Source organism: Larimichthys crocea, chromosome XIII (genome assembly GCF_000972845.2).
Source record: "Larimichthys crocea isolate SSNF chromosome XIII, L_crocea_2.0, whole genome shotgun sequence".
In the NCBI taxonomy this organism is placed as follows: Eukaryota; Metazoa; Chordata; class Actinopteri; family Sciaenidae; genus Larimichthys; species Larimichthys crocea.
The window spans coordinates 16800135-16816840 of NC_040023.1; the positions used below are offsets into that span (position 1 = coordinate 16800135).

Below are 16706 nucleotides of genomic sequence, written 5' to 3' on the forward strand. Positions count from 1 at the left end.
GTTGCAGCCAATGTGGAAGTGCCAAAAACTGCAGCACCTGAATCGGCCACTTGAGGCTGGCTACAAGACAAGTCAATCTCCATAAGCCCCCATAGTAAAATGCCTAGGTTGACAGCAGAAATAAACATGTTTATAGCTGGTACAAAAAACAGTTTTGCTCTCTATAGTTAATTTCCCCTTTCACAACAACTGTACTGAGTCTAAATTTCTAATTAACTTACCCATTAAAATTATATTAAGGCTTAAAGTTATGCATAATTAACAGCATGGCTGCTTTAAGTGTGGTCAGTAGATGCCTGTGCCACCACACAGTGAGCTTTACAACAGCTCTTCAGAGACCTCTACATCTGCTGTGAAGTTGGGCATTTTAACATGGTGGCTTATGGAGATTGACTTTCAACCAGAACGTTTGAGGAATTAGTTTTTAACACTTCCGCACTGGCTTCATTTCCCAGGCACCCGAGGCTGCCACTTGTGTTACACACTGGACCTTTAAAAAATAACTCTGTGATTTGAAAGTGAACTGAACTCTGACTCAATGTAGGAGAGTGTGCAGCTTCAGCCTCAGTCTCCCCACAAGGAGGAGACAAATCTGCAGCCACAGCTCCTGCAGCAGCTGAACACACTGATCCTGTGTTACAGGTTATCATTAAGGAACAGGTCGTTGATCACTTCTGTGTTCTTTACATGCAGTTTTCATTACAGGTCAAATGATCTTGGAAATTTGCTATTGTTTAAGCATAACCCTGCTGCTTACCAACTTTATTTCAGCCCTTGTTTTGACATCTGAGGCAGCGCGTGACGCACTGCTGTTCTGTATGTGATGACTGTGTTGTTCCTGCCCTCGGTTGGATCTCAATAAAGATCACATTGTCAGTTTGACCAATCTGTCACAGCATCTTTGGTCTGTGTACTGTGACATGGGAATGTAGCCTCGCCCTGCGTGGTAAGTGTGTATGCACACCTCACCCACCCTGTGAGGGAATGTTGTCATAAAGAATATTACCGATTTATCTGCCTCTACACACCTACCAGGTACAATACAGTGAGTCAGCTTTTAATTGCACCTCTGTTCTGTACTCCAGTGAATCACTTAGTGTTAGATAATTTATCTTCATGGCAAGGTGCAGCGGAGAGGTTCTATGATTTCAGGAATGTGCTGCAAATAATTGTCTGAGAGAAATAATGTGGAGCTCTACTGAAATAATTATATGGGTGAGGCAATATACAAGACTGTCAAAGCATGACCCATCACAACCTGCTTTAAACATGTATATATAATAAAGGAATATGATTTTTTAAACCTACTAAAGCTACTAAATTAACATTTATTAACACTGGTACTGAATCAGTGAACTGAGAAAAGGCAACAGCTAGTGCGTGTGTCTCCTGTGGGGCTTCAGCATTTTATTATTCTATTATATCCATTCATCCATCTCCTGTAACCGGTTATCCTCATCAGAGTCACGGTGGGGCTGGAGCTGATCCCAGCTGACTCGGTAAGGTACAAATCCTGGACAAGTCACCAGCTCATCACAGGGCTGACACATAGAGATCCACTCACATTCACACCTACAGGCAATTTAGAGTCACCGATTAACCTGTTAAGTGCATGTCTTTAGACTGTGGGAGGAAGCCAGAGTACCCGAGTGAACATGCAAACCCCACACAGAATGGCCCCAGCCAAGGCTTAAACCAGGAACCTTTTTGCTGTATATATTTTAGTATTGACTGTTGACTGTTTTGAGAAAATGTCACACTCTTTAAAGAGATTATGTTCAATGCCTACGAACTACAAAGATGTACTATTTTTTAAAGCTAACAAACTTGTATTCCTTCTAGAAATGAAAGCCCTAATACAATTATTGTATTAAGGCTTTATCATCTATGGGGTTGTCAAAGATTATCAAATATTTTGATGCAACCATTTTGTATATGAATTTTTTTTACAGTAAATCTGGCAAGAAAATGAAATAAAATATAAATCTGCAGCTTAAACAGTCCCTAATATCCTTTGGGATATACTTAAAGATACAATTACTGTTATGTATTCTAATTCTTGAAATCTGTAATATACTACCCACAAATTCTTATGTGCAAATTGAAACTTGCCAAATATTTTAAGTAATAATAATAATAAAGTTTTATGTTCTGTGTATAAGTATGTTTGTACTCTAGTTTTCAGTTGGACATGCACACATGCACAGAATGAGTAAAGGATCAGGGTCAGAAGGAGTGACAATGGAGGAGGTTCAGAGAAATATAAAAGGTTTCCAGAAAAGTATATTAAGTTTGTGCACCTTTATGTTTAGCGAGATTGTCTGTGGTCTCCTCAGTGCTGATATTAAACCTTCAACTGAAGTTTAACTTGTTGTCTGTTGTGTGTATTATTACTGCTTTTCTCTTGGTGCAGGAGACTCAAACTACCATGATCATGACTAAAATGGTTTGTTCCTCACATGCAAAGATTTGACCCAGGATTCAATTATTACCTTCTAAAGAATGTCCGATCATATTGCACAATAGATTTCCAACTAAACTGCAGATAAAGTGATAAAAGTTACAGAGAAAAAAAAGAAAAGTATTCTGGCCTTTGTTGCATGGAAACTAATGGTGTTGCTATGCTGGTTTGGACAGCGTTTTGTGAGTTGGAGAATGAGTGAGTGTGTTTAAAAGGGATCAAGTTGGGTGGGGTGCACAAGATTGTATTACACAATGCCAAATCTGCCCTGAGGGGGTCTGACATGGTTTTGTGTGCCTTCCTTCTCTCTTCCCCCTTCCTGCACTCTATTCTTCACTTCACTGGTAAAAAAAAAAGAGGACCATCCTCTCAGATAATGTGTTTAGTGTGTCTGAGTGACAATAGATTCTTTGCCAAAGTATGTGTGTGTATGTGGGAAACGCAAAAGGTAATCACTGAGGCCAGTGTGAGGGAGTTCCCACAGTTTTGCCTCCAGCCACATTCTGTCATCAAACAGCTCCACCTGTGTGTTTGTGCTCACATACCCTCCCAAAGTACAGAAAAGTACAACACACACTATGAAGCGCTCGGAAAGGTGAAACGCTGAGAAAGCAAATAGTGAAATCAAACAGCTGAATGTCGGTGGACTTCACGTTATGTTTATTGTTTGGTTTTTTTTCAGCATTACCACAGCAGGACATCCTGAGAAGAAGGTCCTACTGTAGGACATTTGTAGGCCTCCAAATGGCAAATTTGCATGGGCACAAATGGCAATAAAGTCACAAGAGGTGTCCTTCATTACTTCCTTTCCTTCTCAACTTCCCATCTACAGATGAAAAAGAGAAATGGCAAAGGGATTTCTGCTGCAGGGAGACCCGTTTGCTCCACCGCAATCCCCGACATCAGCGCAGATGGTGGTGAGAAAACATAGGAAAGTGTGACGGACTGATAAATCTTTTCAGTGTTATCGGAGTAAAATAATATGTAATAAAATCTGTCAGGCTCCTGAGATTCACTCAGTAAGCTGAGGAGTTTGTGATATGAGAGTCCTCATATCACAACTAACTGTGGTTAGGTTACACAGAAATGGGACTGTCCTCTGTTCAGGTATGAGTCCAAAACAAAAGGCAACATTGGCATTACACAACATGAAATCAGGGGCTTTAGCGTGAGATGTCACATATTTTGTAAGTGAAACCTGATGCAAGGATCCGACTATTTGACAAGCTCACAGTGTAACATATGTTATCATTTAAAGATACTGCTATTATATTCATTAGTAGCCTTATTGATTAGCAGTGCATTGATATTTGGCATTATGTAAACATCTTAAAGTTTTACTACTAACTTCTTCATGCACTAAAGCTTCCAATACAATCACTGTGTACTGTTTCAAATGTATATAAACACATAAAATGTATTGCATAAACAGATTAGGTATTAAGACGTATCGACACAGCCATGCATAATACTCATTTTCATCTCTTTCACACTAAAACACACTCACATTCACTCTTCACAGAGAAGCTTAAAGAAAAGATTTATCTCTACTAAGTCATATCATAGTGATTATAATATCATAACATGTTTAAAAAAAATCTCTATAAAGCTTTTAAAATACACACTGTGCAATATAAGACAAAAACTGCTATTTTTTTGGCTACGGCCACAATGATTTTGGTATAAAATACATTAATTTCTGTTCTCATAGATATAAATAACACATCTAAAAGACTATTTTGAAAAACCTAAAAATACATTACAAGTCTTTGACATATATCAAACTGTCACATGACCTTTGTATATTTGTGACCCTACAGCAGGGTCAGGTCCAGGTACTGCCCTGCTGGCTTGGTCATGAGAGCAGGGAGGGACATGAGAGGAGCATCACCTCCACTGGACTGACCAATCAGACTGCTGCTCAGGAGAGAAACGGACTCTGCGGGATTCTGGAGGGGGAGAGAGAGAGAGAGGAAGTTTGGGGGTAAGAAAAGGGAGGAGAGACACAGGAGTATTATATCCCTTTGTAAAAGGCCAAACAAACAGAGTCCCTAACACCAGCACCAGATGTTACCCATCACCTTCTCATCCACCTGAAGGCTATACCTGTTATTATCAATCTACTATTACGCTACAACACCAACAATTGACCGTTTGCAACCCCCGCCACCCCTTAGCTACTGTTGCTATGCCTGACAAGCTTTCTATTCACAGCACATAATGCAGTTTACAATCTCTGTAGCAGATTTACCGCTCACAGAACATTGTGTGCCATTAATTCAGCCTGGAGTCATAGTCAACTTCCACCCCAAGTGTTTTATGCAAATAAGCTTGTAGTTGTTATATTTTTGGTGATTGTTTAACCTGGAGAGTTTAATCCTTGTGAATTTTTATTGTCTCTGTAAAAAATTAATTGGACTTCTCTGTAACCAGGAGCGCCCAAAATATCCCCTACTTCTCTGCACTTCTACTTGTCTTCCACTTCAAAGAGACGTGAACAGAAGCAGGCTTCTCATTTCTTGCTGATACTGGATTGCGTCAGCTAAAAAGATGACTCTAGCCAACAGATGTTATCAGCTATAGCTCGTGTAAGCTACGCTAAAAAAACTGAGTTTTTGTTGGAGAGATTGGAGAATGAGGGATAACGAGCGTCACTGTCTGACACAAGTTGGCAGGAGTCAGGGGAAACTTCCCCAACCCAAATGAAGACTTGGACAGCTGTTAACTGTAAACTCTGATATACACCTCGGCTCCCACACAGTGAATGTTCTAGCTGTGAACGGTTATTTTACTTTTCCAAAATAACCTGTAACCTCACATAATACTACACTCAGATAGTTTAGAACAATAATTTTTATTTGAAGATTTTATTTGATATATTCTTTCTTCTCTGTGTAACGTTGTATTTAGGGTTTCTTTTTTTCTGTTTTTTTTTTGTTGTTGTTAGCTTGTGTTTTTTTCCTGAAGTTATATTGCCCAATTCATGTCTGTCTGGACACATTGGTGTTGATTGTTGTACTCATGTTTACCTCCTATCTCTGTAATGTCCATTCAGCATTGCACTTATATATATTGAAAATCCTTCAATAAACAGATTTTGATTTAAAGATAGTTTAGAACAATAATATATCATTATTATCACTACTACTTAATTAGTTCAATTAAGTTTACTTTTTACTCACACTACTTCCATTCTAACCATGTTAATTATTACATTTTCTATTTTTACTACCAACTATTACTATAACTTTTAATTGACCAATCCTGTGGCTCAGAAAGTAGAGCAGGGCATCCACCAATCAGACTGGTACCTCCAGTCTGCATGTTGATGTTGTATGTCCTAGGGCAAGATACTGGACCCCAAATTGCTCCTGAAGGCTGCACCATCAGTGTGTGAATGTGTGTGAGAATGGTTAGCTCCCAAAAACTAATGAGGAGCTGGCATGGCATGGACCTTGCATGGCAGCTAGGCATGGTATTTACCATTCTGGAAATATATTTTACTAGGATTGTACCATATATTTAAATGTGACAAATAAACTGAATAGGTTGTGAGCTAGTTAGCTGGACATGCGAATAATTCCAGCTCAAGTGAATAAACAGCGTTTAATCTAGTCCTTATATTTCACTGTTGTGTGTTTGGTTTCAGAAAAATGCCGTCCTAACTCATGGGATACAGAGTACAGCTATTAGTAGAGACCCATTTGCAACATTTTAGCATAAAGAAATCCAAAGCTTGACAGTTGTGCTGTGCCTAGTTATGGTTACTAGAATATAAACTATTGCTGTTCAGCGGTGGGGTTTAGTAAACGGTCAATTAGCCCTCTTGTGCTGTAGCTCATCAATAACTTCTTGAGGACAGAAATATCATAACAAGTATTTAATCAACTGTTCTTCAGAAAACAGAAACCTACCAAAACGATTCAAGATGAAACCCAAGGATTGACTAAAACCCAAGGAATTTCCTCTAACCACTCAATCCAATCACAAATTTGTCCATTGTTGCAGCAGCGTGTGGTTAGTGGAAAATTCCAATTGAAAATGTCGCCGTCGTGTTGATCCCTGTAACCCCTGGCGACCAGACAAGACCCAAGCCACAGCTACAACCCCTATCTAAACTAAATCCCCCTTTAGAGCCCTCAACCAATCCTTACCTGCCACCTGCCTTAGACATCTTAAATACACACCCATTCTTTGGGCTGTGTAAGCAATGTCCCGGATGGGTCGTGAGCGTGCACATGCCCGTGGGCGTGCATGAGAGCATCCTCTGGGGCATACTGTGGTGTGAGGAAGGGGGAGGAATGACAGAGACAGGGCGCTCAGAGACAAGAAATCACAGACGCTGACCTAAAGGCCACGTGGACCTGTAAACTCCAGCAGGGTGGTGAAAGAGGAGAAAAATACTGTACATTCTCAGTCGAAATCTGTCTTTTAATTTTGCATAAACTCTTATTTAAGCACGTCCCTGGGATTCTTCACTCTCTTCCAGGTTTAAATAAGACTTGAGATCTTCCGATTCAAGTCTAAGCAAGCAGCAGAGCATGTATGACAGAACAGGGAGAGTAGACAGGATAAACTAGTTTGATAGCCTCTGGGCAAACACAGTGGATGCCTGACAATACACTCCCACAACAGAAGGAGATTTGAATACAACACTTGTATCCTACAGAGAGGTATGTGAACTCTGAGTGTACAAAGGTTTTGCATATATAAGAACTGTATTAAAAACCAGTTATTAAGTACATATGGTTAACTGTCTCTTACCTGGTATCCCTGTACTGCGTTAATGAGGTCTTTGACTCCGTTGCTGTTGTAGGTCAGACCCGGCATGCGCACCAACCCCCCTGGAGAGGAGAGGGATGAGGGGGAGGGGAAGAAACCTACAGTGGTAGGTGAGCCAGGTGGACTGGAGAAAGAAAAGAGAGGAGGCACAGAGAGACTGTTATCTTGAAAATATCTAACAAAAAACAAACCTGAAAGCTGCGTGTTTCTCTGCAAACAAACCACGTATGAATCACAAGACTGGGAGTAACTTTAGGCGTCGTCTACAAATGTTTTCTGACCAGGGACAATCAGAGGTCACTGATGTTTACCAAGTTCTCTGATACCACGGTGTTCAGTTATTAACTACCCTTGTCCCAGCTTTTCTCCTTGGCAAGACGCATTTAACCAAAGACGAGCTGTAGCAGTCCATCTCGCGCAGATATGCACACAATAAAATCAACAATGCAGCATCTTGTGTTATTTCACAGTAAACTTTTGGGAATCTTTCACAAAATTGTAAATCAGCAACATAAAGTGAGTTTTTAAAGTACTCACCAACATACATAACATGTAATTAGTCTGTTCTTCAGGTTACCATGATAATAGTTATGCAAAAAGAAGAACTACGAAATCACACATGTCAGCAACACCAGTTTGGTTTCTTATTTGCTTAGTAGGCAGCCCACAGCCCACATGTAAACGCTGTCTGACAGCAGGGGTGCAGTGGACATCAGGAAGTTCAAGAAGAGTCCCAAATAGATGATCCATTCCGCATCATCCAAGGTGCAAGCACCACAGAGTGAAACACTGCCTGCCAAACTGAGCCACTGTATACTCGCAATTTGCACTGATCTTTATTTTTATGGTATATGTCATTTGAAAAAATGGAGACGCAAAAGAAATAGTTGGTGCTAAATGCACCAAATTCACAGCTTGAAGGCTGGTTGTTTGTTTTGTCTTTTTATCTTCCTATTTTTTACATGCACACACTTCATTTGCTCTATTAAAAAAATATAAATTTGAGTACACTATTTACTGACTGTATAAACATTTTGGTACTGAAGTTAGCAGTATATTATGTCCTTGTCTTGTTGTGATTGAGCGTGGTGGGGACGTGCTTATACAAACTGAGGAGGTAGGTGACAGCAAGATATACTAAAGTGCTTCAGTGCTTTATGCCACAAAAAACTGTGTTAGTGTTACAATTACTGCCAAAAAATATGCTGCTCGTGCCCTTCGGCCTCTCCATTCAATGCCAAAGCTTAGCTTTTTGCATAGCTTAAAGTTTAAGGTTCAGTTTTAGGGGGCTGGACAAAAGCAAGCTATCACAAAATAATATGAATAAAATAATTACTGATATTCATCCCATTGAGTCAAGTTTGTAGGTGTGTTGCTCAAATCAAATCCTATAATTTCATTTAATCACTGCTTACCTGGGGTAGTAGGCTGTGTAATTCATGTATAGCTGAGCTGAAGCGGGGTAGTAGGCATGTCCTGGTGGCAGGTGACGTGGGGTCAGCAACACCTGACCCATGGGAGGGTAGAGAGCAGCAGCAGCATCTGTCGGCAGGACAGGTGGAGCAGGAGTGAAGGAATAGGATGGTGGAGATAAACCTGGAGAGGAGAGAACAGAGAGAGAGGCAAAATACTTAAAAAAACAGACTAATGGTAACAGAACTAGAGTCATGATGGCGACGTCTGGTCATTGTTTGTTTCTGAGAGAGGTGCTCATGCAAACGGGCAAACAATGACCACCATTACTCAACACCTGACACATTCACAGTATGTGCATGATAAAGAGTGAAAGCTTCGATGTCATAAGGATAATGTTGGACTGGACTGTGGCTCACTTTGAGTATTTGTGTACTGATATGTCACCATCCTTGTGGCTCACTTGTTAACTTACAAACATGTAATAACATTTTGATTGACTTAAATGGTCAAGTGAGTCAACACAGTTTGCAATTATCCATCTTTGTAAACCTTTACTACAGTTCTGCTTTCCCATAAGTCTAATTGATAAACGCATGGAGCCCTCCATATATCCAATAATTAGATTAGATAGAATCTGGAGAGACGCTGAGCCTAACGCTGTGCACACACCGCCATCTTGGTCAGGGATGGGGACCAAGATGGGGTCCATGCCACTGTTATGTAAGTTTTTTGGTGTTGTTGCCTTTCCCCCCCTTACATCTTTATGACTACGACCTCAGTATGTGGTTATTTGGAGTAAAGACTTGCAGTCCATCTCACATGTATGGTGCTCCAAAACCATAAAAACATGTCTTGTCTTAACATGACCTCACAAGTACCCCCCCACACACGTCTAAGCCTTGAATCTCTGCGCTGTAAACTTTTCACTTGTGTGAACATGTGCACTTCAAAACTCTTCATAAACATTAAAACACTTTTAAAAATTGTACTTCTTCTTGAAAACTAGGAGTGCACAAGTACACATTTATCAGACACGGAGAACAAAGCATATTTCTACGCACCGGCGTTCAGCTCTGCCCACCTTTCCCACAGCTCCACTGATTGGACAAGCACAGGAGACACACACACCTCAGATGTGCCAGTCTATCGAGGCTAAAATCCCACAACCACCACTACCAATCTGATAAGACTGGAGAGTTGTAAGTCATTTTGCCGTATTAAATTATAGACTAGCTGTCTCGCTTACACTTCCAGCCCTTTCAGATCTCTATGAATTACTCAAGCAGTGGTAAGGGAGTAAAAATTAAGAATGAGTGACAAACATGCCGCTGAAGAAGATGAACTACAATCAGAGTGTGTGAACACAGGTGAAAAGGTGGAACAGTTAACACGTGAGGTTTCTCACATGAGTGCATGCAGATTGGTGCTTTAATCACACTAAATTACAAAGAGGGACCACATACACACACATAAACACACTCACACACACAGTTTTGAATCCTCCTGGTTAGACCAGATGTCCCTTAACCTCCTACAGTACTAGATTGGAGAAAACCCAGCAACCCTGCCCCCACGGCAGGAGCCCACCTACCCTGCAGTCCCGAAGCACCCCCAGCTCCCAGCAGCACTTACGTCTGGACTTACATGGCGGCGGGCTGAGCCCTGTCCCACTCCTGGTCCGGGTGTGTGTGTGTGTATGTGTGTGTGAGAGCGAGCCTCCCATCAGCACTAGCCCCATCTCCTCTGCACTGCAGGGGAACACCTCCACGTAACGGCTGTTGGACCCACGCTGGCTGGACATCACATGCTTGTGGAGCCGCTGTGAGGCCTGAAGTGCCCGTTCTGCTGAGGTCATCTGGATGAAGCAGTCACCTGACGGACGACCCTGGTAACAGAGACAGAGTCAGAAATGACTCTTCAGAAAGCATGTGAGGGAGTGCATGGGTGTGTCAGGGTGGTTGTTGCATGTACCTGCTGGTTGAGGACCATGTGCACACCATGTGGTCTGATATCGTGTGTAAACTCGCCCAGGAAGGTGAGGATGTCTTCTATGCTCGCTGTGTATGGCAACCCTCTCAGCCTCAGGCAGTCCCTCATAGTACCAGGAGGGGGCAGGAGAGACACTGCGGGCAGCATTGACACCAAGGGGGCAGGGGCAACAGGGATCAGAGGGGCCGAAGAGTACCGGTTCAACACCTAAAACGCACACAAACACACACAAAGAGCTACAAATTACACACTCTGCCTGCAGCAAACAGTCAAGGAGGCAGAGGTGAGTCTAGTTTAGGGAAGCATTTTCTGCTTTTTAACTAAAATAAGATACTAATAAGATACTAACATTATTTCTGTCGACAGCTAAAACTCAAAAATCATAAAACTTTCAGCATCTTGTGTAAAACAAAGAAAAGTCCGTGTTGTGTTTGAATGAGTGGCGTTGCAGCGTCAGACAGTAGGTTGGCTTGTTTGCATTTCTGGAGAGGACCAATAAAACTCCCTCGTCTGTCACACATAAAAGCACCAGGAAAAGCCTCTGCATAGATATGCATAGATATAAGCTTATCAGTCTGTGAAGATAAGAAAATGAGTCCTCATGTGTTTATCCCACACAGAAGGGAAGCCAACAAAAGAGATACAGACTGGTAACCTCTCACATTGAGTATTTGTGTGCACCTGCACACACACACACACACACACACACACACACACACACACACACACACACACACTCTATCTTGCTATGCAGGTCCGCACCCATAAGCCCTACTCCAATAATTCCAACAACAAACTAAGGAGAAAAGAAACACACCCACACATTGTCACGCTCTGCTATGTGCACACACAAACACACACATCATTCCTGAAAGCCTTCTTTTTGCCCTCAGAAAACTGAGAGGACATCAAGAGAAAGAACAAACAAACCTTCACTCATAATGAACAGACACAAATATCCACTTGTGCAGTAAGGACACATCCAGGCGGACACCCTGACATACCTGTTGGACCTCTGCTGCTGTACTTTTAAACAGCTCAATGTATCTTCTCCCCAGGATTTCCTTGTGTTTCCTCAGGGCGCACTGGGCGTGTTCCTCACAGGCAAATAAAACGAAGGCATCACCAGTGGGGCGGCCATCTGGATAGCGAACAAATAGGATGCCATCCTTCCCGCCACTGACCGGGCACATTTCTTTAAGGCCCTCCCCTGGGGAGAAGAAGGTTAGCACCTGCTCGTGTGTGGCGGTGAAAGGAAGACCTCGCATCCTCACTATGATCTGGTCCTCGCGGGACAGGAACATTGCTACCTCGTTGGAGGTACCTGGCACACAGATAAGGACATCGACACACCTGTTTAACCACAAGTAAATAAATCTTTTCCTCTTGGGAAACAGCAGCAGCAAGCTCATTTCTGTTTTCTCAGAGGGCTTCAACATATAAACTTATTGCCTTTCTAAAAGGTTAGGTAATAAACAAATGGTATCTCTGAGGTTTAGTCATGACTGATAAATTTTTCTGCAAGTCATGATTTTTTCTTTGAGGTGATGAAATGAAAAGCCTGAAAAAGATAATAGACATAAAAAGTCCATCCAAATACTAAATATATACTCATAAATAGGCTCCTAGAAAGTTTTCAGATCCCCAAAAAAATCAGTCTTAGAAAATACATGAAAATAAAACTCGTGCACAAAATTAAGGACCTAATTTGTCTCTGGAGAAAAGAAAGACAAGGAAGAGACCCAAAACAGAAAACAGTGACAAAGACTATGATAATGACAACTGAATCAACAGACAAAATGGAGAGAACTGATGGACTATTTCCCCATTATTTAAGTTTGGCCATTTGTTCTGGTCATGCATTGTTGAATACTTAATAACAAAACAAAACAAAATCTGTAACAACAATAAAAATAAAAGTTATTTTTAAAAAATTTGACTTAATTTAATCTTCTCCATTCAAACTATATTATCTACAAGAATAAACCTATTTTTACTAAATGCCTAAGTTGCTGCTGTTAATGTAAAATACTGTATAGTGGCTACATCTTCTCACCTCCTGCTATCTTCAGGAAGTCCTCTCCTGTTGCTTTGTAAACCTGCCGAACAGGACAGACAGTATTGTCACTACAGGTGCCATGAATGAAGGGAAAGGACATTAGATGAGAAGAAGGTGTAGTCGAGGTGACCAGGTTCAGACAGGTTACCTCTATGTATCTGTTGCCCATATGGTGTTTATGTCTCTGCAGTGCCAGATCTCTGTGTTCTTCACTGACAAAACGAACAAGAGCTTCTCCGTTCCTCCTCCCCTGAGCATTAAGACACAATGCAGCCCCTCCTCTGCACAACACAACATATAGTTATGTATCATAAAGGATGTGTGTCAGCATGTTAACAACAGTTTTCAGTAGATACGAGGCGGACTGTCGGGGTTAGTGTGGCTACAACATACTTGGCAATGTTGAGTCCTCTGAAGAATCGAGCAATGTCTTGGTCAGAAGACTGCCATGGCAACCCTCTGGCTCTGATCACCGTGTTGTCGCACACTTTCTCCATCTTACTGCTGCGCACACACAAACACACATTAGTACAGCAGGAGTTACATTTCAGACGCAGAGAACAAAAGGAATATTTATCTTGAGCAAACTTTACTTACCAAGTGCCAGTCTCAAACTTCTCACTAACTCTCTCCTGGTTAGTAAACACGTGGCCTGTAATGGGAAAGCTTGTTAGATAACTGCGTATTAAAATCATAACTTTGATTTCTTTGTAAAATGCAGCTTATATTAATAGTTTCCTAAAAGGAAACATGAACAAGAGCAATTTACTTACTATTTTCATAAAAGAGTGATGAAAGCAACATATTCAAATGTCTTTTTTGTCCAAACAAAAGTTCATAATCCAAAGTTTATTTTATTTTATTTATAATTTCTGTTAACATAACATTAGAAAGTAGCAAGTTCCCACATTAGAGAGGCTGGAAACATCAAATAATTTGTATTTTTGCTTGAAAAATGACTAAAACCATGTATGGACTATCAAAATTGATTAATACATTTTCTATTTGTGCTCCAATTTCACTTAGCAGTGCTTCTGAAGTGGCATACTTGTCTGTTTTACCTGTACACACACACACACACACACACACACACACACACACACACACACACACAAACACACACACAGTAGGCCTATATGTCAAGACTAAACAACAAATTCCTAATATTTCACGTTTTGTTTGTGTAAAAAAAAAAAAAAACATATTTGGTACTCACAAAATGGCTCAGAAAACAGGGCGAGGACAATGCTGGCCATAATCTGGACCTGCTGTACTGCTATTTCTGCAGGCAATATGGCTGACGGATCCAGAGTGGCTGAGGGATCCCACATGGCGGGCACATCAACAGGTATACTAAGAGCTGAGGAGGGGGGCAGTCAAGGAAAACAAGCAAGGAGCAACCAAAAACAGTTCTGAAACAGCAAGAAAGTGTATGTTGTTATATATGTATGTAAGTGTGTGACATGTGTAATAATGAATAAACAGTGACGGAAAAAGAAAAACTCAAATAGATAGAGAGCATTCAACAAGTGAGACAAGTGACACAGAGAGACGTATGTTTCCCTGTTTCAGTGGGTGTGTGGGGTTTGCCCTGTTGGCTAAACAGACACGTTCATTGAGCGCTTAGTAAGGTGCTGCCATTGTTTCCCTATTTGCATTTCAAAACCTCTAGTCCTGCAGCCAACACCCCATGGCTAACAAACTTCATGTAGGAGATAAAGCTAAACATACAGATAAATAACCAAAAAAAAAACTGTCCAGAATATCACGAGTTAAACATTAAATTCATCACAAACAACAGTGTAGTTAACAGATATTCACTTGACAAATGTAAACAGGTGACATAGTAATAAAGGATACACTCTGCCATGATGTGTACGTTCAAAGTCTTGAGGTCAGATGAGGGGAAGTGCTTCTTGAACTCTTTCCGAAGGTCAAAGAAGGAGTAGAAACAGTCAGGCACCAGGATGTTCTGGAGAGGGAAGGCATTAAATAATAGGATGTGAACATGTGGCCAATCGACAGCTGCCATTTTATTGCCATCGTATAGCTGTTTGCTCAAGCCAGGGGTGTAGCCACCGTGCAACATTAAGACATGTAGGGGAATTTCATCAGCTTCATTGTGTGCTGTTGTTGTATGTGCACAAGTATGTGCATGGGTGTGTGTCATTACACACGGTTTGCATGAGTGGTAACATTAAATTCAACCAGGACCTAAGTGCTGACACAACACATCTCTTTGTGATTGTGTGTGTGAGGTGGTGAAGGTTCCTGCAGCAGTCTGTGAACATCCGCCCTGGCTGCGAGGCGTTCACTCGACCGGCTTGCTCACCTTGCTCGCGGCCTCGGGGTGAATCACTTGACGGATATGGAGCTGCCCGTCTGTACACAAACACACAGACGTGCCTGCGCCCGCGCTGTTCACCTCGTTAGTCAGTTGTAGATGAAACTGCAAAGCCAAACGTGAAACATTAAGGAAAAAAAAAATCTATTCTGAAGCATCTCCACCAGCAGGAATCTGACATTATAATGTAATAAAAGTGACTTCAGAGATGTGATTACCAAGTTTAATGCTGTCTCAAGACTTGTGGCTGTGTAGACACAATCTGCTTTGGATCCGTTCTCCTCTTCCACGCTGTCCTCCACCACATCCTCCTCCTCTTTTTCATCTGTCAAGTCTGAGACGTCAGGCTTAATGAGAAGCTCATTCACCTTGCCCAACTGGTTCAGGGAAGAAGACAAAAAAAACACGTCAGTCTTGAAACGAGTCTATAGAGAAACTCACCGGCTGTAGGCTGATATAATTGTCTTAAATGTCAAGTTAAATTATCACATAGAACAACAAAAGTCTTTTGTTTTAGTATCTTACAGTGTAGACAGCGTTATTGTCCACTTATAGATGATTTTAGGACAGATTTGCATAAAGAGGAAATGTTTAAAAAAAAAAACTTTTATTAAGAAATTAACAGAGATTTTAACATTATTGTACATGTATTTGTAGTTTCGACTGGAGTTCAGTTTACCTGTCCACTCCTTCACTTAAACTTCATTTCCTGCTTTAAACAAACAACACTAAAGCTGCTACAAGTAGAAATATAAGTTTTTACCTTTTTGTTCTTTACATCCACGAGCTGCCAAACCAACTGCACGAGCTCCTTCTCGTCAGATCCCAGTAGCTCTCCGCTCGCGCCAGATGTGGCGGTGAAAAACACCACCAGGTAGTCTACCTGCGCCGTCATCTGAACACAAGCACAATACCACCAAAAGAAGAAAAAAAAAACTAATCTAACACTACACAAAAGTAAAAAGACAGTAACTGGGGAGAGACACGCGGGAGCCGAGAGGTCAAAAACACCTTTACTTTGTCACCTGAGCGCAAAGGTGAGCTCAGTAAATCCGTAAGTTTCGTCGCATGTGATATTTTACGTGAAGCCTCCCACAGTCACCATCGCGGAGTAATGGCTGAACGTTCCCAGTTTTTGTAGTGCATCTACCTGTGTGACCACGTGACTCTCTACCTGCCCCCTCCCTCCTTCAGGTGCTTTGCAGATTAGGACGTGGCAGACCATGGAGGACAGAAATATCGGTGCCTTTTATACATAATAACTTTCACTATGAACGTTATTCAACTATTGTTTGTATAATAATTAAGAAGATTAAAATGTTAAATATGGAAAAAAGGTTTACCCATTGGCTCTATAATAATTCAATAATTAGACAACTGTGATTTCCTTTTCTTTGTACACTAATACATTCATATTTAAATTGAAAGTTAATATTTTAGTATATTGAAAACAAATAATAAAATAATCAATAATAAAACAAATTTGTCCTTAAATACAAAATAAATCACTGCAAAATTATTGCAGGAATTAGATGTGACCATGTAAATATACAACAAAATACACAAAGGCCTTTATCTATCTATCTATCTATCTATCTATCTATCTATCTATCTATCTATCTATCTATCTATCTATCTATCTATCTATCTATCTA

The 16706-nt window shown here is 40.9% G+C and overlaps 1 protein-coding gene across 3 annotated transcripts; it reads right to left on the reverse strand.

The window, feature by feature from the left end:
• Positions 1-3098: 3098 nt before the first annotated feature.
• Positions 3099-16210, reverse strand: esrp1 (epithelial splicing regulatory protein 1). Of its 3 annotated transcripts, XM_010736012.3 has the most exons (16): positions 15815-16208; positions 15270-15428; positions 15040-15156; positions 14568-14679; positions 13924-14067; positions 13305-13359; positions 13101-13211; positions 12856-12988; positions 12705-12747; positions 11653-11972; positions 10631-10855; positions 10292-10544; positions 8659-8839; positions 7226-7367; positions 6616-6738; positions 4308-4410 (listed from the first exon to the last, which is right to left on the reverse strand). In XM_010736012.3, exons 1-15 carry the CDS (start codon positions 15944-15946, stop codon positions 6637-6639), a joined length of 2229 nt encoding a protein of 742 aa, XP_010734314.3. In that variant the 5' UTR covers positions 15947-16208; the 3' UTR covers positions 4308-4410; positions 6616-6636. The 3 variants fall into 3 exon arrangements, with proteins under 3 accessions (XP_010734313.3, XP_010734312.3, XP_010734314.3); XM_010736011.3 differs by lacking the exon at positions 6616-6738 and having other exon boundaries at positions 3099-4410; positions 10304-10544; positions 15815-16210; XM_010736010.3 differs by lacking the exon at positions 6616-6738 and having other exon boundaries at positions 3099-4410; positions 15815-16209.
• Positions 16211-16706: the final 496 nt, after the last annotated feature.